The sequence below is a fragment of the Pseudochaenichthys georgianus genome, chromosome 6, assembly GCF_902827115.2.
Source record: "Pseudochaenichthys georgianus chromosome 6, fPseGeo1.2, whole genome shotgun sequence".
NCBI lineage: Eukaryota > Metazoa > Chordata > Actinopteri > Perciformes > Channichthyidae > Pseudochaenichthys > Pseudochaenichthys georgianus.
Window position 1 is genome coordinate 36141800 of NC_047508.1, and position 26141 is coordinate 36167940.

Genomic DNA, 26141 nt, shown 5'->3' on the forward strand with positions numbered 1-26141 from the left:
GGTGGGGTGGGGAGGTGGGGTTGATGAAGGGGGGGTGGTGGGGGGTGTGATGATGAATGAAAACCTCCTGCACGTCCAACGGGGATCGGATCAGTGTCACCCTATTGTCCCGTTGTGGCAAAGTGGGCGGATAGCAGTGTCTCTCCCTGCCCAATGGCAGACACGACTCTCATGAGAGTAGAGAGAGGCACTTTTCTGCCATGCAAAATCCCTAAAACCATCATCATTCCGGCTCGGGAAGCCACAGTAGTGTGTAACAGCCTCCGCCGCTGAGAGATGACAGAGCCAATATCAGCGCACACACGGCCCTGGGAGCTCGGAGCTGCGTAGAGCCACCGCACCAAAGACAAGCAGACGCACAGCACCTCTTTTTGATTCTGTGCGAAAGGGACCTAAAACCGGGAATTATAAGGGAGTTTTTCATCCTTCGTCTCACTCAGTCCGAACGTGGCCATTTGCTCAATGTCATCATGATCATCTTCTCGTCGCGCAGTGTACTGCTGTCAGTCTATTACCCACAGATCTTCCTGATCCTGACGAGTGGCAGCTACCTGTAAGTCCGAGCCAATTAACGGTTTCCTTAATGAACTTTCACAGAGTGCGCGCTCATCCTTAGCAACAGACGCACGGGTTTAATTTTGCTCCCGTGCAGCTTTCCTACCGGACAACGGGGTATCCTTCCTTTTCATTTAACGCCGGTTCTGATATGAATTTCCTTAATTCTCCGGGTCCACAGATTGGAGTTTATTTTAAGTTGTTTATATTGTGCCATCATCAGGCTGTAATGGCACAGGGAGCAGACGAAGCAAAACTCCAAATTAAGCAGTCCATTTGATTTTATTGTAAGATATTTTGCACACACTTCCTAATGTTATGCAAGCGTAACTTTAGCAGAGACTATTAATTATTGCTAAAATCACCGGGAAAAGGATCCATATAGGAATTATCTAATTGGCTCAAAACCTGAAGGTGTAGTAATGTGCCGTGTGCAGAGGAGCATGTCTTGTGAGTAAGCAGTTGTGGCTTGAGTCTTCTGTCGTATCGCAAATATTTTAGCAAGAACAGAAATCATATTGGTAACGGCTACATGGATTCATTTTGGCCACAGAGTGGCAGAGATGTTCAAGACAATTGGATGCTGAGATTCGGTCTTTCTTCCTGTGAGGGGAATTTAACATAATATGTGCACTTTAACGCATGCGAGCGCCCATAACCTGTCAGAGCGTGTGACAGATTATCTCTGTGCATTACCTCATCTTTGATTGATTCTCTGCATTTCGATGTGATCTTATCAAACCCCCATTTTAGAACGTATAGCTGCAACACACGTGATTGACACTATAATGCGCTGTGGCTTTGCATTAAACGAGAATTAGTCTTGCTGGAGAACACTGGCTTTCTCAAAGCTTCCAAAAATAATTACTCAGCCATGCTCCCTCGCTCCTTCCTTTACTGCGCGGAGACCCCAAACCTGATGCTGAAATAGATGTGGTTTTTGGTTTTTCTGTTAAAAGTGAGTTACACTGCTAAGTTTAGTAATGTATTGCACATTAAAACTACACACTATTGTTTGATTATTTGAGCATGTTTTCTGTTGAAAATTAATCAGAAAATATGTTTTGAAGGAAAACATTTATTGATCAAAAAATAATGCAATGTCCTTTATTCAAAGAGCCAGGCCTAATGTTTTGGCTTGTTAAACTGTACAATTTGTGGAGCTGTGGGTGGCAAATGAGCCGTCAGCAAAAGGATCTGACCAGCAATCGGGCAATTGCACACCTCACACACTCCATTATCGAGGAAGTTCACACTTAATGTTCCAAAGGCAATACACAGACCTTTTTCACTCAGTTTTGTAAATATCACACAGGCCTAACCGGTGTGATACTTTCTCAGAACAGATATAAACAGGATTTTGTTATGAAGTAAACACCTTCTGTGCACAGATCATTGTATTTGTAAATGAACACCAAACAAGGAAAATCCTAATCATCAAAACAGTTAGATCCAGCTCTTGGAAAAAGAAGAGCACATTTTCACTTCACTTATTTAAGTTGTGTCTCAGGTATTTTTGAGAGTGCATTCCTCGGTAGAAGATGCATGCCTGACAGCTTAATAGTGTGTCAGTTAGGTTCAAAGTACTTGTTTGATGGAGTAGGTGGCTGTGAGCATGCTGCACGCCATGACGTAGACTTTCTCTTTAGGCCAAACTACCCTCTGATGGAACCTGTAAGCTCCTCACCTCTCACACTGCTACTGGCTTTTTCAATCATGTCGTTCCAATTTTTTTTTTTATGTAAGCCCAAACTGGCAGAGGCCTCTCTTTCTCTGAAATGTAATGTTAGATGTTTTGTAAATGTGATTTTCTTTGTTACTGATGTTCTGTCAGATGAAGATAAAGATATGTGTGACCTGTGTTAAGTCCCTTGTGCACTAGTTTAGTGATATTTAATCAATCCACAAAAACATTTGAAAGAACATATAAGATTTGTATTTGATTTTGGATATGAGCTTAACAGTACCTGTGCAAGGATTAGATTTAGCAAAAATGCATGCCACCTGTTGCAGAGCAATTAACAAAAACAACTAATTCTATGACAATTGCATTAAGTGTTCAATCAAACACTGAATACTTTGGGTCAATAGATTCACCTTATCATTACTCTGACATCTGACATATGAAATCATACTTTAGAGCTGCTGCTGCTGCCGTTTTATCTGATGGTGGATCTGTGACCGTGGGTGAGCTTGTCCCCAAGCCGCTGGCGAACACACAAGTATGCGCTAAGCAAACAGAATCGCATTTGTGCACTTTGATGATTTCAGGGATTTAAAAGCTTAGCTGTGGAATTCTCTGTTTGGTGTTGTCTGATGGTTCGGTTTGCCAGTAGTACTGCGATTCTGTGAATTAGCAGGTGAACGACATGAGAAAAAAGCCGAGAGGGGAAGTCACTAGAAGGTCTGTTTGCAAGACCTACAAATATCCATGTGCTGTAGCTTTTTAAGTTGTGCACTAAAATACCATAGTAACACAAATTAATTGTATTGCCTTTGGATTAGCATTAACAAACCACTTCCTTTCGACTGTAACATCCTTTAAGACAGTGCATTTATCCAGTTGCACATTACTTGTGTTAATGAGCCTGCCCTTTTGCTTTGTACCGACTACATTTCAGCGTTGCCATGAACAACCACCTATACAGCAGCGGGTCACAGAGGGTCAGAGGAGTTCAACCCTGTTTAACAGCGAGAGAGCGAGGAGTGTTTAAAAGCAGCAGCAGCAGCAGCCGGCCACAGTGTTTCCTGCAGACAGTGAATGCACCTGATGAATTCATGGTTTTTATTTCAACTTGTTTAATTTGGACAGCCTTCAGTTGAAGTGTAGTGATGCACATGTTTAGACAAAAAAATAACTTGATTATTTTCTGCTTTGTTTTAGGAAACAAATATTAGCTTGTTTACTGTAATTTAAAATATTATTTTCAGTTAGCTCAAAATTGACTGCCGTGTGAAGACAATGTCCTCAGTCCAGTAACATTTAACTTGTGTCGCTGCAGTGAGAATCTATTTAAACTTGTGTGTTAAAAAGTTGTTCTGTCTTGTGAAGAAACTCAAGCAAACAGCGAATAAGGGAACATGGGATCAGAGGGAGATTTCTAATCAACAATCATATCTTTCTTCTTAGTCAAGGGGGCATTGTATCAACAGAAATCATTGTTTCTCCTCTTTTCTTTTCACTCCTCTTACGCCGCTGTTGCTTTTCGCTGACACACAACTTGCCCGCGTTAGTTTGCTCCATTTGTGGTGAAGCCTTTGGAGGCAGACGTCATACTTCAAAGCTGCCGTTTGCCTCCACGCTTGTTTATGGCTCCCATTCCCTGACATGTTTGAAAAGTATGTATCTACATGGTTTCGAGGGCTGTAAACAGAGTTGTGGAGAAAGTCAGCACTTTGTTTAGCTGTAATCTGTTTTGGCTTTCTCAGTGGTTACAAAGCCATCTTTAACATGTGTTTTGATATGATCACATCCAGAGATCAGATATGATGACGTCCCCCTGAGGGGAGTGGAGAAAGGTGTTTGCCATTTGCGATGCAGCACATTAACACCCTGCCAATTAATGAGACCAGTGTCGAAAACGGGTACACATTTTCCATGCAAACCAATCTTACGATGTGGCCAAAGTCAAATCAGTCTGTCATGAAATGTATAGGCAGCCCTTTACACCCTGTATAACTTTCCAACACATAATAATAATAATAATAATAATAATAATAATAATAATAATAATAATAATCACACAAATCATAAAGAATAATATTTTGTGTGACATTTGGTTAAAATTTGAACCCTGCATTTACATCACAGAAAACAGTTTGATGAAGTGTGTATACTGTTTTTGCAGAAGAGGAAAGTCTGGCAACTATTCACGGCAATTTGTTACAACTTACAAACAACCCTTTATAACTAATACACCATCCAATCACAACCTTCTAGAAGGCTGATGTCAGTTCTCAAATCAGCATCTTGTTTTCCATCTCAGGGCTGTTATAGCAACTTAAACTGTATATTTTTTAGGCTTTAGTTTTGATTATTTATAAATGTTTTTGATGTAACTGTAATCCTTTAAATAGTAGTTAGTACAGTGTTCTCTTCACTTTGGAACACTCATCAATCACTTGTTAAAATGAATTCTGTTCTGGAGAGTTTTACATAAATGAGTCAGTACAACCGTCCTATAAGTCCTAACTGAGTGTGTGTCTGTGTGTATGTGTGTGTAAATGAATGTGTGTGTGTGTGTGTGCGTGGTGGTGTCTTTCTCTTCCTTTGGCAGGGCCCTATCCTCGGTGGTGGCTCTGGGTGCCAACATCATCTGCAACAAGATTCCCGGGCTGGCACCTCGCCAGCGGGCCATCTGCCAGAGCCGCCCGGACGCCATCATTGTTGTGGGCGAAGGCGCCCAGATGGGCATCAATGAGTGTCAGTACCAGTTCCGGTATGGACGCTGGAACTGTTCGGCGCTGGGAGAAAGGACAGTCTTCGGTCAGGAGCTGCGAGTAGGTCAGTCTGAGTTCTTTCACAAATGGGAAAGTGCACATTGTGTGCTTGTGTGTGTAGTTGTGTATGTGCGAAACCTATTCTGGGACTAATAAATTGGGATATCTTTTGAAAAAGGTCGTTTTTTGTGTCAAACCTTTTTTGTTGTTGCTAGAACTAAGATTTGATTTAAGGTTTGTGTTCAATCATAAGTTACTTTTGATTTAATTCTTTGATTTGGAGTGAACTTCTTCTGGTTTATGAGTTTAATTTAGAATTGTGTGCAAGGGATAAGGTCATCACCTGACAGTAAGGGATATTGTTAATGATAGATACACAAGTGTGTGTGTCCGATGTTCCATCACAATGGATTATTTCATGATGAAAAAACATGACAAAAATGTATAACAACTTGGATGTTGGTAATAATAATGAAGCCATCCATGGGGAATACCAGCAGTGTGTTCCTGAAGTGGGAATAGGAAATGCGTCTTTGAAGCCATCCTATTGTCTCAGTTTTGAGGAACTCTACAAGAGGAGTATGAAATGTGGTACCAGCCCCGACCCTCTGAGCCCCATGAAATATGGCTCCTCACAAGCCAAACCCAAGCTGCACACATCACACAGTCAAAACTCAAACCAGCAACACGCAGTCTCTTTGGCTCTCTGCTCTATTACCATGCACGTTGGCATTGCTCAAGAGGACTTCATATACTGCTGATTCAATTCCATTTTTAGTTGTCCTCTTTTCAATTGACAATGTTGTATTTCCCCAGCGCGCTCTGGTTTCCGTTGATGTAGCTTCTGCAATGGGACTGTCGGTTAGCGGCATTGCTGGCTTCGGCGAAGTTATGGAAAAGCTACCGAAAGGCACTGCGGCCCTAATGGGGAAAACGTATGGTTGAAAAATGATATCGCAAATGAGGAGACAACTAATGGTGTTATTGCAGAGAGCGCTTGTTGAACCAAAATAGATGGACACATCTGTTGTCAATCGGGCTAAATTGGTTGTGTCCATGCCTGGCGGGACACATACGCACAGCAAAAGTCCTTAAGCAGACAAACATGTACATTTACGATGCTTTTGTTTGAGAGACTTGGCTCTCCGCAAACCTCTTTTGCATCGCTTTTGTTTTACAGGTTTTTTTTTTTACATTTCCTTTCATTTGGAAGATGCTTTGTTGCCATTATGTTGCGGTCGGGCTGTGCATTTAATCCAGTGGCTCTGTTAACAATCACTCCTCTTAAGGAGTAGCTGAATTAGCTCCAGCTCTCCCTCCAAAAGCATTTTTTCTTTGTTGTGAATGTGGCGCTTTCATTTTAATGGAGCTCATGTTGTTTTCCTCCCCACTCAACAAACCCTTTCCTCCTCCTTTTGGTCTGTTCTTTTATGCCCTTTTGAAGGCGGCGGAGAGCTAGAAATGATGTAAGGCCATCGTTTTGTCTAATCTGCATTTCTGTAGAAATAATGTTTGTGTTTTACATATTACACTGGTTACTAAAGCACTTTGCAGGATAGAAACCTACATTTAGCAATTCTAATTAACATTGTTATTTTTTTCTCGAATGGGAATTGTAAGCATTCGCTCATCCTTTTGTATTTTACGCCATTCAACCCAGGGGCTCGTTCTCCTTTTCACAGCGATGCCACATCTACATCCCATACTGGCGTCATCTGATTTCGCTCTTCTTGTTTGGTTTCTAGTGGATTTGCACAAATAAATGCTTCATTGCATGTTTGGTGACTGTTGGTGTCCACTTCTCATCCTGAGGGTGATGACTGCCGGGCCCGCTGTCATTTTCCAATAATGAAGGGACGCAATGTCTTCTCAATAAAGTATTCCAACGATGACGTCTTCTTGTAGACCAACATGCAACTTAATTTAGCTGAGAGTTCCCATGACAGATTAAGAAACACATTATTGTTTTGCGTTTTTGTTCTACGTGATAATCAACATACCCATTTGAATCCTACATGCAAGTCACATAGGTTAAGATAATCTTTTACCTTGTAGGGCCCATAATGGGGACATGCTGTTTATTTGATACAAAGAGAAAACACACTGTAGCTCTGTTTTTGATAGCTTTTAAAAACGATAACAGGAATGCTCTAGCACAGGGTGTTTCCTCTCTTCTTTATATTAATAGATGTTTCCTCCACTCCATAGGGGTTAAAGGAAAATTGTCTAATTGTTTCTGCATTTTGAAAGTGTTGGCATATTATGTGAAAGCCATGGCTTGAATTTGTGATGTTGGTTCATGGTATTATAAGATCGAACTGGCACTCACGAGCTTAATGTGCTATAAGCACAAGTAACTATAAAAAAGAGACTTAAAATACATGTTTTACATTTCAATTAATCATTTCCGTCAATAAATGCATTGTACAGACACACACATTTACACACAGGTATTATTTTCAACATTATTTTATGTTATCAACTTTAGTTAAATATGCCAAATGTTTATGATAAATTCCTTCTCTGACTTGAACTGTAGTTACAGAAAAGCGTATCAAATGAACTAAATGGGGAAATCCTCTCCGAAATATACCAACATTCATCTGAGCTTCTCTTCAGCTCGCCCAGGAATGTTAATGTTTCCTGATGATCGACATATCATTAATTTTTTTCTCAAACAATTGCTGCCCAAAATCTAAAATTGCCGCCATTTCTTTTCTTAACCCCTTCCTGTTGGTGTGTTCCGGCTTCTTTCTGGGTCTTTGCTCGGCATTTAAAAGAGACCTGTTGGTAGATAAATCCGTTACAGTTTTGTTTAACATACTTTAAAAGCATCCCTGTGTCAGCTGTGCCACTTACCATCACCGTCTTCGCCTACCTGAAATGAAAGGGAGAGTGTGGCAGCTGTTAAAGTACACTTTACGGTCCTTTAAAGGCACCAGTTTTCTGTCAAACAGCAGAGTGTTTTGTTTTAATATACAGTATACTGATTTTCTCGACATCTTCCCCTGATTTACCTTTAAAGCATTCTTGCAGAGTTCTGCTCACACACAGTTTGACTACTTAACTAATAACTGATGTTCACGTTCACGTATATTGTTAACATGGACATACATTTGGTCAAAAACTGTTTTCCCTCAACTTTAACGAGCTGGGTTCACGTGTTGTTGGTGTTTGAGGCAGTGGGATGACGCTCTCCCCTGCTGTAGATGGGAATGCTGTCTGACAGTGCTCATTCAGTTTAGCAGTGTCCTACTTGGTCACCGTGGGAGACCACAGAAGCCACAGCTCCTGCAGAACTGCACTGCCAAAAGTGGGCGATTTAGCGTTTTTCTCTCAACACCTTATTGTGAAACTGCCCTCCACTCGCCTCGCACACGACATTCTCGGCTCCGATAGTTTCCAGTGTTTGTTGCTCATGATTGAAGATGTAACCATGTTTTCTGACCATGTCTGTATGTATTATGGAATTCTTTAGCATGGCGTATGAAATCATGGAATACAGCCCTTCAACAAAATGTTCCAATCCCTTCTCCCAATCTGCAAATTCCCACATCATCATAATCAAGTACAGGGGAAAAGCTATTCCCATTCCACTCCCATTTAAGTTTTTCATTCAAATCCCCCAAATTATGAACACTAAACCTTTCCCCCTGCTCTGTGATCCAGTCTTAGTTTTGGACTGGAGGGAGGAGATGTCGGCATTTTTTCAAGAACCAAAGATCAGCCGACCGCAAGTCTAATGCATTCTCTCTGTGCTGCCTGCTCTTGGAGGCAGTTTCTGTTCTGGAGCTTCTCCATGATATTACATTGGCTTTCCAAGAGAGCACACATTAATAGTTGGGTTATTGAGCATTACACAACAGGAGATATCTTCATCCACAAAGGTGGATTCATTTCAAAGGCTGACCATTTGATCATTATTCCGCTCTTCTTCTGTAAACAGGAAAAGTGTTTTGCGTTCTGGAGAAGGCTTCTGCTCCTGGCTCCATCCCTGTTGCGTGACACTGATGAACACTTGAGGTTAAATGGATTGATGGAAAAATTAAAGCATCCCCATTTGTGTTTTGTCCTTTGTTCCTTTACCAGTATCTCTGGTTTGCAAAGAGCGTTGGCTTTCCTGTTAGGCTCTAACTGACAAATTGGAGAACAAAACCATAAACATGGAGTGAGATTGGAAACTGGCAATTTAAGTACGTCTCTGTTTCCTCTGCAAAAGCAGATTTAGCAGTCCTCTCTTGATGCCCTGCTATGGTGTTGGCATGGGATGGTGCTTTCAGTCTGGACAAATGTGGAATGAATTATCCCTCGCTAACAGAAATGAGTCTTATTGAGCAGCTTGTTGCAGTCTATTAAGAAGTAATAATGAAATTATAGACAAATCCATCAGCAAGTCATGAGGAAAGGAGGGTTTAAGCATGAGAATGGCAAACGTGGTCAATCCTCCAATCTTAATCCTTGGCCTGGTTTCTGGATGAATCATTCTATTTTAAATATTTCTGTCACGACTGATCCCACGGCTGTGATATGTTGATGCCGTTTTATTATGCGCATTTAAGTATGTTCAACCACGCGTGGAGTGCATCGAAAGCTCAATGTGGTTTCGGTTACACATCTAACATAATATGTTGACGTGTCTTTGATCCAGCCAGTGATCTTTGCCCCGTACCTCAACTTCTACACACAAACAGTATTATGTGACAACGTTTCCCTGTTGTATTTATTCAGTTGTTTTATTCTCTTTTTAAGTAATCAATTCCTTTAATACTGTACTTTTCTCTTTCTTGAATGTTATCTTTTGACTTGACCTAAAAAAAAAGCGCCTTATATTGTGTCCCAACATCAGACATTCCTTTAGTTAACCACCTGTAATAGAGATACCCTTCTCTTAAAAGACCTGCTTATGAACACCTTGCAGCTTTGTTCAAATCGCAATGCACTTGATGTCGGCGTTTAGGGCTTGAAAACGGACACCTTTCAACGGCTACACTCAGCATCAAAGGCCAACACTGGCCCCCTTGTCATAAAATGGCCTGCTCTGGTTACTCTCTGTTTGACTTTCCAGCCAGTTTGTCACCGTCCTGATTCATGCGTTTCATCTGAAAGAGGTTTCTTGTTGTCCCGGCAGTGAAATATTACAAAAGTTCAATCATTCTGCCTTCGGGCCCGTTGCACAAGAATAGATGGAGCACTTGAGCAGGTGAGCTAGTTTTACTGCAGAGGGAATAGTGTTTTTTTTCGTTTTTTTTGCAGGGTCAAAAAACAAGGTTAAAATGAACCTGTTGGTAGAATTGGTGACTTTATAACAAAAAGGCTTCTTTTTTTTCTCTCTCCCTTTCTGTCTCTTTCTTTCTTAAATTGTATACGTCAGAAGTTGCGGTGTGTCATGACCAGAAGCTAACGATGAGAACAGGGAAAACTGATAAGAAATGTCTATCTGAGGCAAACAAATGCAAGTATGATAAAAAAAATGGAGGCTTAGGCAGAAGGTAGGAAAGTAGAGGGTGTGTTCGTGTCTGTATTTTCCCATCCTGCTTTATAGTATCCACCGCCAGTCACTCCCTCTCTCCCTCCTTTGTTTACCCATCTCCCCGTGGAAGCACAGAGTGTGGTGAAGGCAGTGGGCGATCCACCTGCCAGGACTCCAGGACTGCAGGGGCCAAACCAGCGTCAAGTCAGATAAAGGATGTTTAAGTCAGCAGGTTCATTAAAAACCACTTGTGTGGAAAGAACTCCCGGACAGGCACGTACTTGATCGGGAGCTGGAGATGTAGGACCGCTCCGAGCAGAGCGCCTTGAGAGAGGAGGGGAAAGGTCACTCACACACAGATAGAGCCAGACATAACTCAGGGCTGAGCTGGGTACTCTGTTTAGTGGAGGAGGACAAGTACAAAGAGGATGTGGTTGATAGAAGTTATTGGATTTTTGGCTTTACACTCTATGCCCTTTTAAAAAAAAGCTGGATTTGTTAAAGATCTTTCTTACGTTGAAATTACCCTACTTTCTTAAGTCAAAAAGATTGATGGCGGCTTTGGCTCTTATTTAATAATCATTGTGTTGTCCATTACCGATGATTTAAGTTGTATTTAACCTTTCTTTATTTAAACTAATGTAACCAGATTGTTATCCCCTAAAAAAAACAAGAACCAAGTAATAAGGGTTTTCTATTCACAAGGTTAACCACAGTTAAAACTGCTACCATTTGGGCCTGAGTCATTGACAGACGACCTATTCTGTCTTTTTGTATTTAGGTTTAGGTTTGAGGATTTGTTCGTTGTACAGAAGACGGCCTCAGAGCAGATTTCATGGGCAAACACAACTCGCAGTTATCTGATACATAGAATCAGATGCAGTATAAATAAAGTCCAGTGCCAGTCGTAGTCAATCAATACTATAATGTGGACTAAAATAGCCATTCGTTTATTTATTCAGCAATTCTCCTCATTTTCTCCTCATACGCTGCACTACAAGGTTTAAGGACAACAACATACTTTCAGATTATAAATGCATTGGCGGAGATCCTTCCCCTTCTCGGAATCAGTCGATGGTCATTTGTGGTGAAATCGTATCCCTGCAGAATGCAAGTACAACATCGCCGTCCAACCTAAGGCTAATAATGAACAGACAAGAAAATCTATTCAAATGACCATGCGGTTCCATTCCTGCTTTGTTTCCTCATTCTGACAAAGTTAAAGGAAATGCAAGTTGAAATATTAATTTCGACCAGCTGAACTTTTCAACAAACTCCTCTTAAATGATGTGAGTCGGTCTCAAAAACCGACATCGAAGTTAAATATCAACTACAGGATAAACATTCTTTCCTTGAGTCAGTCGTATAATGAAACTGAATCCACAAACACTGTCAACCTGGTGCTTATTCAAATACCTTGAAGGAGAACGAATAAATCTTAAAAAAAATGTCTTTCCTTCCCATATTTTAAAGGCTATCTTCATGAGGGAGTTAAATTCTTCATGAGAAAACTACAATGTTATCGCGTTTGACATATGAGCTTAGTGAGTTGGCTATACCTAGGCCTCGTGTACTAAAGAGTCAAAAACTCATTCTTCAAAACTGCCTTTTTTTTCAAGAGCACACAATTGGGTACTTTGACACTGGTGAACTCCCCTAAAGAACCATCAATCATCCCACTGCCGCAGAGGTTTTCCCCTTTGTGGGATTAGTTTCGTGTTGGTTGTACAGCCTTTGGGCACATTGTGGTTATCCGCTCAGATATGTAATCATTCACACAATTCTGTTATGCTGTAAAAAGATAAAAACATGTCATCGTTATTACTGTGGCTGCTATCGCGGAAAAATATCAAATATCTCTGATGCATCGAAGTGCGGAGCTCCCAGCAAAACTGCAGATTCACTTCCAGGCAGCCAAGCACTTGATGCTATGCGGATAACAGCGTGGAAATGATGCGTGCATTGTGTTATGGTGGAACGGTGGTGGATAAAAGGCCTATTTTTCAGCCCATCATCATGTGGGTAGCCGTAATCCTCTCTGCCCTCCTCCATATGAGTCCAGAGGAAACAGAGCAGTCGTATACATGTGTGTGTGTTCCAATGTGTAGGATGTTTCCCCTCACTTGTATCAGATAGGGGATTCTGATGGGCTGTTGTTCTACAGTGTGTGGGCTGTGGGCATCACGGCTTGGTAAAGGTCATCTCGTTTTTCTCCCAATGTCTCGCCTCACATCCCCTGCCCACAACATGTGTCTGTATCTCGGGTGGGTCCTCTCGTCCTTCGCGTCCAAACAGCGCTATCATGGCCAGGCCCCTTGTTCATTCATCAGCTCTGTCTCTGTCTCAGACTGTGTGGGTGTGCCGGGAGCTGGGGACCCTCTCCTTTCCCTCACCCTGCTCTCTCTCCTGCCCACCCACCCACTGTCTGTCTGCTGACGTGGCCCGGGGTCGTTGTGGACCCTGGCCCTCGGGCCCCTGCGCTTGTATATGTGTGAGTCGTTGGCCCCTCCCCTCCCTGCGGCGTTATCGGTGGGATCTGCGTCTGTCTGTGTCTGCCAGGGCCGCTAGACGCAGGAGGAAACAGGATGCGAGAGGATCAACTGTAATCTCACAGCGCGCTTTGTCCCACACAATCCCAGGCCGATCACTGTATTCTCTACACGCAGGCCGCCACTGGACATTTACATGTGCCAACAATCACACCGCGACTGGCCCACTTAGGTGAGAGCGAGAGCTAGTGGGTTTGAGGCAAAGAGACACTGGTAGGAGGAAGAGGATGTGAAGAGACCTGGGCTTTATTTGAGGGTTTGATGAACATCAGTGAATATGGAAATGCTAGGTCTGGAGGTTTCTGTTGTAATGAGAAAGGAAACATGTCATCAGTGGCATGTTTGACTCGCTGATTATAGTGATGTGGATAATGATGTTTACACTGATATGATGTGGGATTGATATATATCTCGGTAAATATGTTTCCATTGAAGATGAAACAAAGTCAAATGGGATTGAAATTGAGGAAAATCCTCCACTCTGTCCTCAAATGAACTTGATGATTACCGTGTTGGGCACATACTGTACAGGCCTACATTTCCAGATCTGAGCAGGTGAGGTCCTGATTCGTTCTCGTTATTAGGATGAAAGAGGGGGAAGCAGATTTGTGCCTGTTTTAGCAAGTCTCGGTATTCAGTCGAGAAGCTTTATCTCCACCTCAGGGAGATCAGGGAAGAAAAAGGATGCGTTTGAGATGTTAGCCCAATTTTCTATGCCTGGGAGGCAGCTTACTTCAATCCTCAGCATTTAATACCGGCAACGTTAAATACCCTTATAATTGTTTTAGCTTTATAGCTCAAAGCCCTCCTTATTATATGAATCAAACTCGGGACCCTACAGTAAGCGGCTGTGCCAAAGTGTGACACTTCCCAAGCTCCATGATGTGAGTACACTGAGAATGTGGGGCCTAGTTCTGGTAAAACAATATTATTTTATTGCACAGGAACAAGACTGTGCTAATTCCTCAAGCTGCAAACCTCACAGACCACAAACTTTTTCTATAATTTGCTGGGAGCATATGTTCGTAGCAACGGTACCTAAAGCGGAACGGAAAACAGTAGTAGTGTAGTCAGTTCAGTGATTGGTATACAAAGCAAGGGGTTTTCCTCCAATTTTCTTCCCCTTCCATGGAGCCCTGGAGACACTGTTCCAGCGCCGTCAAGGCATTGGTTCGAGCGTGTTTTTCAGTGTCATAACTTTATTATATATGTACAGTGTGGAAACATATTTTTTTGAATAGTTTTCATGAAGTTATACGTACAATTAGTGCTACGAAACGCCTCAAAGTATCTAAGATTTTTATTAGATTCCATTTTTGCTGACGTGCTTTTCTTCGTATTAAGCATTGATCTTGCTCTATAGTTTTTTTCCCTTTTTTTTTTTAAGAGTATAGTGACTTCCTCGGCTTTAGGGTTTTCACTTCATCAGGAAAGTGGAAGTGCAGCAAGGCAGACTGAGTAGCCAGAATAAGTTAGTTTGAAGTCACTATCTCCCTATCCACCTTGGAAATGGGTAATCGGGGCAGAGTGGTGGTGAATTTGGGGAATTTTTTGCTGCTGTGTCCTCTAGAAGAAAAAATGTAGTTCCCTTTACTGTTTTTTTTTTTTACTGCAGTCAACATCAGCACAAGTGTAAAGACCCCCAGCCACCAGCAGGTGACACTTGTCCCTTTGTCCACTGTAGTGCCATTTGTGTGTGACAGGATGTCTTTGTACTTAATGGATATGAAGCTCTGAAACTTCAGTGTATCGTTGACTTTTTGAGATGTCATTTCTTATGCAATCCAACCCTCCACTGTCCCCGGGGTGTGAGTGCATGTCCGGGATGAGGGGGGTTTAAAAAGCTTTCCCCTTCACTGCTCCACCAACAGGCTTGGCTTGTGTGGAGAGGCCATTCAACTGCACTGCTGGGCTCTGCTTCTCTCTCTCTCTCTGTGTGTGTGTGTGTGTGTGTGTGTGTGTGTTTTCCTGTTGCTTGGCAAGACCACCACCAGTATTCCAGCCTAAACTACTTCTCTCGAGCCCTTTTCATCAGCTGAATTTCTTCTCCTCCCCTCTTACTGTATCCGGTCCCCCTCACCTTTGCCAAAATAAAGTTGTATCTGCGCTGAATTGTAAATCATCAGCTCTCTTCAGTGCTTCTTGTGGCTTAGCATACTGACACAAACAAAGAATGTGAATCTGGTTATCAGCAGCTTTTGCAGAGTCAGATGCTAAACATTAGCATACAACATTAAAGTAATGCTGAACAAGCAATAGATATACAATAGCTTCTCTAAACAGGTGAGTTTGGTCATCATAGTAACCAAAACATACAAAATAGATTTTCTAGATGGTGTACATTTGTCGTTTCACCATCTAGAAAAAAGACACGACAAAACTGACTTTGGGTTTATTTGTTGGATAGAGCAGTGGCCTGTAGCCTTGTGTTTAAGTCCCTACAATATGCAAGAAAAAGTGAACGCTTTGGAATTACATGGATTTCTGCATAAGTTGGTCATAAAATGTGTTCTGATCTTCATCTAAGTCACAACAACAGACAAACAAAGTCTGCTTAAACTAATACCACACAAACAATGATATGTTTTCATGTTTTTATTGAACACACCACGTAAACATTCACAGTGCAGGGTGGAACAAGTATGTGAACCCCTAGGCCAGGGGTGTCAAACTCAATTTCATCGCGGGCCACATCAGCATTATGGTTGCACTCAAAGGGCCGGTTGTGACTTTAAGACTTTATATATACATATATAATATATTTAATATATATAAAATAATGTATTATAATACATAACTTCCTCTGCATTGGATTATTACCGGATAGTGTAATAACTTCATAATTAACTACGTCTGAAAGCAGAAGTCCAGGGCAAATAATTGCAAGTCTCTTCAGTGCGCATGTCACAAAACAAGATGCATTGTGGGACATGTAGTTTATGGGCAACGTGCTCCTGTAAAGTGGCGTGTAACCGTATAATAAACTTATTATATTCTTTGTATGCTCTTGCGGGCCACATTGAATTAAGTCGCGGGCCGGATTTGGCCCCCGGGCCTTGAGTTTGACACCCCTGCCCTAGGCTAAAGACTTCTTCAAGAGCTAATTGGAGTCAGGAGTCAGCCAACCTGGAGTCCAATCAATGAGACGAGATTGGAGGTGTTGGTTAAAGCTGCCCTGCCCTATAAAAAATACACACCAGTTTTGAATTTGCTATTCTTAAGAAGCATTGCCAGATGTGAACCATGCACAAAAGAGCTCTCAGAAGACCTACGATTAAGAATGGTTGACTTGCATAAAGCTGGAAAGGGTTACAAAAGTATCTCTGAAAGCCTTGATGTTCATCAGTCCACGGTAAGACAAGTTGTCTATAAATGGAGAAAGTTCAGCGCTGTTGCTACTCTCCCTCGGAGTGGCCGTCCTGTAAAGATGACTGCAAGAGCACAGCGCAGAATGCTCAACGAGGTGAAGAAGAATCCTAGAGTGTCAGCGAGAGACTTAAAGAAATCTCTGGCACATGCTAACATCTCTGTTGACGAATCTACGATACGTAAAACACGGAACAAGAATGCAGTTCATGGGAGGACACCACGGAGGAAGCCACTGCTGTCCACGTTTGAAGTTTGCAAAAGAGCACCTGGATGTTCCACAGCACTACTGGCAAAATATTCTGTGGACGGATGAAACCAAAGTTGAGTTGTTTGGAAGGAACAGCTGAGTTGGAACACACAACGCTATGTGTGGAGAATCCATACTTTTTCTTGCAACTGTATCTTTGCCCTTTTCTCTCTTGTCAGCAACAGAGCCTAACCATGTCCTGTTGAGGTTCAGCGGCAGTGTTACTACATCAGCTAGCCTTTGCTACACCAGCACTGCCCGTAAAGTATCATCGGTTGTAAATCTCCATGCTGTGTCATGTTAAATCGTCTAGCGGTGTGCCTGCCTCCGGCTATAAACACAGATTGCCATTTTAGCGGCAAGCCACTACATGCAGAGATTTCTTTTTGTGTCCCAGTTTCAGCCAAGGGTCCAAAGTGGTTTGGTCAGTTAATGTGAAGGCCAATGCATTCTGAGCCAGTAGCTTTCATTACATCTCTGGTTTTAGTCACTTGCTTGTTTTTTAAGGCTTGTACCTGTTTTAAGTGTAGCTGGACTAATCTTCTTCCTCCATACTTTCTTGGATAGTGTACCAGACACTTGCCACTAAACTCCATTAGACATCTGGTTTAATATTCCTTCATTCTTCTCCTCTGGATGTTTCCAAGTTCATTGAGGTTTTTTTGGTCACTCCAATTTTCCACTGGCAGCTAGCGAGGCTATCCCAGGGTGGTTCCTCCTGGAGGGGTGTCAGGACTCTGGGGCCAGGCTCTGCTGGGCTTTCAGCTGCTGTGATGGGTGCTTTTTCTCCTCCGCTTTTTATCAACCACACGGCTGTTAAGCAAAGCAGGGCCTTTTTCCTGAGGGCACGGGTGTAAAGCGATGCTGCACGCACAACATCCGACACAAGACAACAGAGCATTGTTTCCCTGCTGTGGTCATATTTATGAATTTGTTTTGTTCAGTGAAAAACCTTTGAGCCCTGAAATAGTTTTGACTAGAGTTCAAGCATAACTCTGCATTTGAATGGAGGGAAAGTTTTGATTGTAGTTTATATGTTGTTAATATTAAGATTCGTCATACATAATGTGATTGAATCGGCAAGAGGCAGATTGAATGCTCCATTCACAAGGATATATATACGCAGCAGACAACATATTTCAAACATCTGATTTCCGATGTTCTTTGGTTCATTGCACAATGAAAAAAGAGGGTCTTGATCGCACCGTTCCATGGCTTGTGTAATTGGCTTTCATTATGGCCATGCGGAGCCTCGGCATTGCCAGACCCACCAGGGGGTGACAACCAGTACAAGCCCCGTCATCATCATTTTCCCCATGAGCAGCACAACTCAATGGGCCCAGAAATGGGCGAGCATCGACGGCTCAGGGAACCACCCTTTCTCTGGAAACTGCCTTTATCCTGTTTTAAACATTACAGTGACGCTCTGTTTGTGCAAATGTGTTTTTAACAGTGTATGTGTGCGAGGGTGGAGGGCGGTGTGAGCGTGTTGTGTATTTTTATTATGTGGCCGGTCACTGAGGATTTCCGTGCATATGAATGCGTGTGAATGCATTTCCATTATGGTTGCGCGCCTCCATCTGTGCATGTGTGTGAGGTGGGGGCAGCAGATTGTTACCACAAGCTGGTGGGGCACAGCTCTGCTGCTAACCGAAGGAGCAAGTGGTTGTGAGTCAGTCCCCACCAGGCAAACCTGTGGCCGTGGTATTAGCTCTGCAGCACCAGTGCCAAGATAGGAAATTAACAGTGGCTTTGGGTGAAAACGTCTGAGAGTTCACAAAATGCCCCTGAGACTAGAATAAGAGGTGCAAAAAAATCCCTCGGAAGAAAGAAGAGGAAATGAAATATAAAAGCTGCACTTAGGCACGGAATATGTAGTGCAAAAAGAGCAATACAATTAGGCAATAGGCAAATATAAACCAGAACAGATAAGTACATTTTACTATTCTGCTTAATGCGAAGCAGTCATACCAAGGCAAGACTCCAGCTAATGCTAGCAGCCTTGGCTCTATCTGACCGCACTGTCTGGGCCCATTCACTTAGTTAAAATAAGCAAAGATTTTACGCGTAGTAACTTTATAAAATTGTTAAAAGTTTATTTGGTCAGGGGAAATTACACAGGCCATGCTGAGGCATTTTTGTGTTTTATGTCCTTATAATTTCCACTTTATTGATGTACTTTGCTGCTGCAGATGTAAACATTTCCTCCATTTGCTCATTTTGGGATATTATTTTGGTTTTTGGTAGACACGAATGTGGGTGCGCCTGCAGTGTCTGACGGTCTATTTATTGTAGGTACTGAATGTTTTGCAGCTCCCTTATGCACGCAGACAGTTTTGTATATTTGTTTAACTCCATTAATTTAAAAATGTAAATATGTCTCACAGGACATGTTTTAGCGTGTTGCAGCCAAATAGTTCAATATAGTGGATTATGATTTAACTTGATTATAATCAGGCATAACTCATCACATTGTATGACAGTGTGTCCTACTAGATGCTACTAGAATTACAAACAACTTATCTAATAAGGTTTGAAATATCCTTTGCTTTTCACACCCAACTCGTCTGCAGCGTGCAGTGACAGGTTATGATGTCCAGAACACTGGAGTTACTGTTTGGATCTGACGTAATAAAGTGGAGTTTGTTTGCCAAACTGTTCTGACAAGCTTCTTGGCTGTTTCTGTGAAAGCCATTGAGGAAATGATAAATCATCAAGGAGCTTTTGGTTGTCTGAAGTGCAGAAAAATGCATTTTACCTAGAGATCCAAATAATTGCAACAGAGTACATTACACAACATACATCAAAAGACATTCCTCTCTGCTCCGCGGTTAGCCTTGTTTCTGCTGCTCGGCCGCTTCCAGATTACTGCCAGTTGAAGGAAGACTGAGGTTGTAATAGCCCACAGTCTGTTTTAGACCAGGGGAGGCAGGCCTCTGCAGCCATCAGGAGAGTGTAGAGAACTCTTGAGATATTTAGAAAGAGAAAATAGTGGAATGGCACGGGTACATCGACCTTTAGGCTAAATGTGTACCATTGTCCTTTATTGTCCTTTTTATCTTAATTCCATCATTTATTCCAAAGGACTTTTATTTCATTACATGATTCTGTGAGAAAAACGTGAAAAGTGTAAAAAATAAAGTTGATCAACAGAAAAAATATCAACAACGATTTTGGAAAGCGAAGTAATCTTTTAGGTCATTTATAAAGGAACACGTGGAGCATTTGCTGGTTCATTATATCATTCTTTTTTGGAGACATCACATTGAGTTCTGGTGTTTTCACTCAACAAAACAAATAATAAATTATCTTCGATTCCAAAGGAATCATTCAAACGTCCATCTAACATGTGTTATTAAAATTAGAAGCGTAGACTGTATAAGAGCGGCGTAATACTTTTGCTTGATGTTATGCATTTTGCATTGTAACCGGTTGCATAAGCCGAAGCAGATTCAATTTTACTTGATCATCACACATTTAAAAAAATGTGTTTAATGTGATTTCCACACAGTAATGTTTAGGAATAACACTCAGCACAGGTCAAATGTAATCTCCTCTTTGGGTTTAGCTCTTGATCGTATCGTGTGCAGTCTTGGTTGTGGCTCTTGCCCCTCAGATAGTCTCCCTTCTCATCAGTGAGCATGAGGCAGTCAGGCCTGCAGTCAGACCTGCAGTCAGACCTGCAGTCAGACCTGCAGTCAGACCTGCAGCCCCCAGCTGTTCGCAGTGTGGGCAGCAGTACAAGGTGCTCCTGTGGAGGAATTCAGCACTTTGGACAGCACCTAGACCAGCTCTCCCCACGTTGGAATTCCAACACTGCACTCTTGCCGGCTGGGCCCAAGGACTCTGCGGTCGGAAATGTGACCACATTTCCACCAAGGTGCAGGAGGAAGGCTGTTTGGGAGAGGGAAGGAGACGTTGGTAGCTTATCTAGAGAGGATGGAGCAGGCTTGAAGTTGCAGTGCGGTTTATCAAGGTCAACATTTTCTGTTGCAACTCATAATGTGACTGGAGTGCTGCGTTGCTGTACTGAAGTTGAGCACGGTCAACAATAAAAATGACAATATTATTAAAACAACAATATTATTAAAACATGCTAAAATTCTCACTTAAACATCTTTGGAAGCTTTTTGAATGTGATTAACAAAATGGGTCTGGGTTTAAGGTTCACAGAACCACGTCAAATGGATAGCTGTGATATGTTTACATGTGTGTTATGAATTAGATTAAGAATCAGAAATCCTAATTGTCCCACAGCGGATAAAGTTACTCTTATTTAATTCCAGTATTCCTTAAATTAAGTCCTTTTCGTCCTTTTTCAGGCAGTCGGGAAGCAGCGTTCACCTACGCCATCACAGCGGCGGGGGTGGCCCACGCCATCACAGCAGCCTGTAGCCAGGGCAACCTGAGCCAGTGCGGCTGCGACCGGGAGAAGCAGGGCTACAACAACCAGGAGGAAGGCTGGAAGTGGGGCGGCTGCTCGGCCGACATCAAGTACGGGATCGAGTTCTCTCGCCGCTTCGTGGATGCCCGTGAGATTAAAAAGACGCCGCGCCGCCTGATGAACTTGCATAACAATGAAGCAGGGAGAAAGGTAAAGGTTTTTGGTAATCCCAGATGTTATTCAAAAGTAAGCCACAGCAAAGCCCTTTTAATACAAACATGTGGATATTTGGAAATTGAGCAACTTATGTAAATCTTTTAAGAATAATGAACCATTTTAAAGGGTATTTCTAATGTATTATTTCATTAAGATCAAATATGAAGGTAACTGCTGAAATCCAGGAATGTGGTTAGATCAGATAGTTGTCAGAAAGGGCAAACAAATTAAAGTTATTTCGCTTTCAGTTAAAACCTTCCATCATTACATTACAGTACATTGCATTTAGCTGACGCTTTTATCCAAAGCGACTTACAATAAGTGCGTTCGACCAAGAAGATACTAGAAGAAAACAGAATCATAAAGTACATCAGGTTTCATAGAGCAAAACATTTCAAGTGATACTCAACTGGCTTTCGATAAGCCAGTCCTTTATTAGTATATAAGTGCTTTGTTAATAGTTCTATCGCTCGAAGTGGAGTCGAAAGAGATGAGTTTTCAGTCTGCGCCGGAAGGTGTGTAAGCTTTCTGCTGTCCTGATTTCAATGGGGAGCTCATTCCACCATTTAGGAGCCAGGATAGCAAACCCACTTGTTTCTGCTGATGGGAACTTGGGTCCCCCTCGCAGCGAGGGTGCAGCGAGCTGTTTGGCTGATGCAGAGCGTAGAGCACGTGCTGGGGTGTACGGTTTAACCATGTCCTGGATGTAGGAAGGGCCAGATCCATTCGCAGCATGGTACACAAGTACCAGTGTCTTGAAGTGGATTCTAGCAGTTACCGGAAGCCAGTGGAGGGAGCGGAGGAGCGGCGTGGTGTGGGAGAATTTAGGAAGGTTGAAGACCAGACGAGCCGCTGCATTCTGGATGAGCTGCAGCGGTCGGATGGCACATGCAGGTAGACCATCAAAGTGTACTTTCATGTACTTTTGCAGATTTCCCGTGCATCCCTTTTGTAAGCATTTAAGGCGAGCTCCATCTTGTTTTCACAAAAAAATCCAGATGACTAGATAATCTTTTTTTGTTACAGGTTGGCCTTGGAAGATGGTTTAACTTTCTCCACTTAGTTTGTTGCTGGACTCCCAGATCTCATCAATTACTTTGGCTCGTGTAATCTTATATTGAGTGATAGAAATGAAGGGAAATTAGATCCAAGATGTAAAATAATTATCCTGTACATGAGTACTTGATGAGGTGAACAATTCTTCCTTCATAAACACAAAGCATTTTATGACTCAATTCTTGAAAACACGTGCATGAGTTCAAGCATTGATGCATACGTGCAGTATGCCTGTGCTGTATGTTCCTTTGCAGAAGAGCAAACAGTCCCCGATAAAGAGCTAACAGTCAGTCATGTGACAAAGGACTGGGATTGAATAATCTGCTGTCTGGTGGATCACCCGGTTCAGCAGCTTGCTTTGCTTCAGCCAATTATTGACATATCTTTCCTTCTAAGAGGGCGTCTTTTATTTCTGGGCGAGTGCATTGCAAACCTCTTCATGGACTTGTTTGTTTTCTATTAGTCATCCCAGAACAGTCATGAAGGGAGGAAACAAGAGAAAGTGTGAGAGGTAAATAAAAGATTATGTTATGTTGACAAATGGATCTAATTAATAACTTGGGCTTTATCGTGTCCACTGGGAAAATGGGGCCTGGGCAACTGTTGCCAGATGGAAAGATGCCATCCCCTTTTTCCTTTCATGGAATTATGAAGTGTAAAGTCAGGAACAGGGTATTATTGCAGTTCTCTGCACAGTACCAAAACATGTCACTGCCATTTGACTGCGTCTATTCAGGGTGTGAAAGCAGGCCGACAATGCCGGTGTTAACACAGCAGACTGATAGGGTCTGTGCTACATGCCAGGGTGCTGGCATGCTGGACACTCAGGGTTGGAGTTGGCACTGTTGCTATTCTGACTCTGGGGCTCGGAAACTCAGAGTCTAAGAGGATGTGTAAAAGTCAGATTTCCTCTTTGCTGAGACGGTGTAAAGCCGACATCTCTCTTAGACTGGAGGAGGTTATTAGGGATGCAGAGGTCTGAGCTCATAGTTTATAAATGTGATTCGCATATGCATTTAGCATCTCCTCATTATTGCTTTCTGTTAACAGAAGTGCATAAGTTAGTGTTTTTCTCGCGTTCTTGGCAGATACCAAACAGCTTCTGGTGGATTACCACCGGGCTTTGGACTGGAGTTCAGACTGGGATTTGCATGTAGTCTAGACCTTGACAGATCGGCATCACATTTGGCCAACAGACACATACTGTATATACAGCACTTCCCATTCTGCTGTGATATCTTTACTGTGAAGAATAGTTTTGGTGTAGTTGTATTGATTGCGATAGCTTTCCATGTCCACTGCATGTCATTTCTGTTCATTTACGTATCATGTGATGGCAAGTGGCATCGACATTTGTATAGAGAAAGCGTCCAAAAGAAAAACAAGCTGATAAAAGTGATCCTGATGAGGAAGGAATTGGTTCAGCCAATGTGATTCAGCTGAGATTGTGTTTTGTAATCACCGATAAGAAGCATTGTGGAAACAGAAACCATTATTGCAAATAAATTCTGCGACTAACCGGAATGTAAGAGAACACCCAGTGAATCACCAGATCTCTTTCATCTTGCACCGGCGACATGTGTTTGACGAGTGATCTCTAGATGGGAATCTGGTCATATTGGACTAGTTAGCGACCGATGCGAGGCTTTGATGGACACAGTTTAAGTAAATGTTTCCATGCATCCGTCAGACTCCTTATGTTAGGCATTCCTTGTGGTTTTTGCGCTGTACATTTTTGGAAATCCTCATTCTGAATCAACATGCAAGGCGTGATTGACAGCTGACCCCGGCGTTTATGTACTGCAGTCAGGGGAGCTCATGTTTTTTCAATCAAATGGCCTAGAATCGGGAACATGTGACCACATGAGTCCGCAGACACGACAGACATAGATATTGAACAACCCATGTGTACATTTCGTAAGTGTCTGATATAAATGATGAGTTGTGCTTCTGGCGAGGCGACGTGCCAGGAAAAAGCTGCACTGGAAAAATGCCCTGCCAACCAAACTTACGTCTTATACAACAAAGACAAACACTTCGTTCAAGCAAGTGGGGGGATTCCTGATTTGGGTAAAAGAGTCATGTCAGGACTACTAGAGACGTGTTCATATGACCCGTTCCAACTCCACTACCTCTTTCCTCATTTCCTTTGCCTTTAAGCAGACTTCTGCAGAAAATGAAGAGGGTACATTTTTGATTTGGAGTAGGTCTTTGACTTTCCCATCGGGCAAAGGATTGACACTTAAACACTGACGACAGCGCACAATATTTCCCATATGCCGCAGGATTAGGCCTCGAAGAGAAGACATTCTGCCCTGTGCACCATATGTTGGAAATAACCTCAAAGAGAAATTAAGTCCAAGTCTGCGTATGGGAATAACCTAAAAAATGTTGACTCTTTGACTAAAAGCATCTGAATATGTAACTGTGATCCACTTTCATGCATGTGGCGACATTGCTTTCTTCTATCACATTGTTGAAGCGGTCAAATAAACCCCAAGCTTCTCGTCCAGCTGTAAACAATTGATTGAGTTTGTTTTGTGCAACAATTATTGACTAAATCATCTAGATTCAAATTATCCAAGATGATTGATAGTTTTACAAGAGCCATGTTTATTTGTCTCTGTCTTTGATGTGGCTTATGGAAGGTAGACAAAATTACAGGATGGAATATTACGAGTGTGTGCAATTTTCCTTCCCTCGGGGCAAGAAACTGCATGTCATCCATGGCAGAGGATTCAGATACGCTTGGATTTACCTACTTCTTAGAGATATGTCTCGCTCTGACCTCAAGCCAAATTTTGATTTGATTTAAGTACCTTTGGCATAAATGAATTAACAGTATGTGCTGCCAGCACAATCACCACTTAGTCAAATAATGGTTGCAGATAAGCAATGCCCCATTGGCACACAGTTGTAACACACAAAAACCTGATAAACATCTGATGGAAGTTTTTATTTATTTTAATAAACGTAACCCACAGACGACTTCATACGTGTACCACAATTATTTAGCTATCCATAAACAACTTTTTGTATTTGTATTTGTAAAGTCATATCCAAGAAAATACGTAGTAATTTGTAAATATGCATTACTTACCATGTTAAGATGTAATTTATTCTACGTGTGTGTGTGTGTGTGTGTGTGTGTGTGTGTGTGTGTGTGTGTGTGTGTGTGTGTGTGTGTGTGTGTGTGTGTGTGTGTGTGTGTGTGTGTGTGTGTGTGTGTGTGTGTGTGTGTGTGTGTCATTCAATTTGTGACATTTTGGTCCAATTTGTAGCACCTTAGAACCAATCAACAAATCCACAAATGTGAGTGACTGGCTACACCAGTATCTGGCGATGTTTGTGGAGAGAGAATAAACGGATGCGATTGACTTACATCGATGTGTCTATAATCTAGCTATGATTCTAATGGCACCAGGAACTAGACGCGAACAGGGGGGAAGCCTCAGAAGCTCCAGTTTTGGTTCCAATATTCCCAATCTAGCCTCTGAACAAACCTGTGAACTGAGCACCAAGGACATTGTTTTTGTAAAGACACATTTCTTTTAAATGTTCTTTTTCAAACAAGTTTGGAGTCTAATTTCATGTCCATATTTGCTGCAGTTTTACAAATGTTTTCAATCAATCAATCAATCAATCAATCAATCAATCAATCAATCAATCAATCAATCAATCAATGTTTATTTATATAGCACAAATGTTACATTTGTCTCAGTGGTCTTCACAGTTTGTACAGAATATCAGTATGACAATACGACACCCTCTGTCCTTAGACCCTCACATCGTACAAGGAAAAACTTCCGAAGAAAACCCACAGTTTAAAGTTGTGTTTCTTCTATTTCTCTTCAG

The 26141-nt window shown here is 42.0% G+C and overlaps 1 protein-coding gene across 1 annotated transcript in view; it reads left to right on the plus strand.

Moving 5' to 3' along the window:
- The first annotated feature begins 386 nt into the window (after positions 1-386).
- Positions 387-26141, plus strand: part of wnt7bb (wingless-type MMTV integration site family, member 7Bb) — a 29153-nt gene continuing 3398 nt past the window's right edge. The window contains exons 1-3 of the mRNA XM_034086097.2: positions 387-553; positions 4833-5059; positions 20953-21224. Of these exons, the coding sequence (XP_033941988.1) occupies positions 471-553; positions 4833-5059; positions 20953-21224 (582 nt within the window). The 5' untranslated portion in view covers positions 387-470. The remainder of the gene's footprint in view (positions 554-4832; positions 5060-20952; positions 21225-26141) is intronic.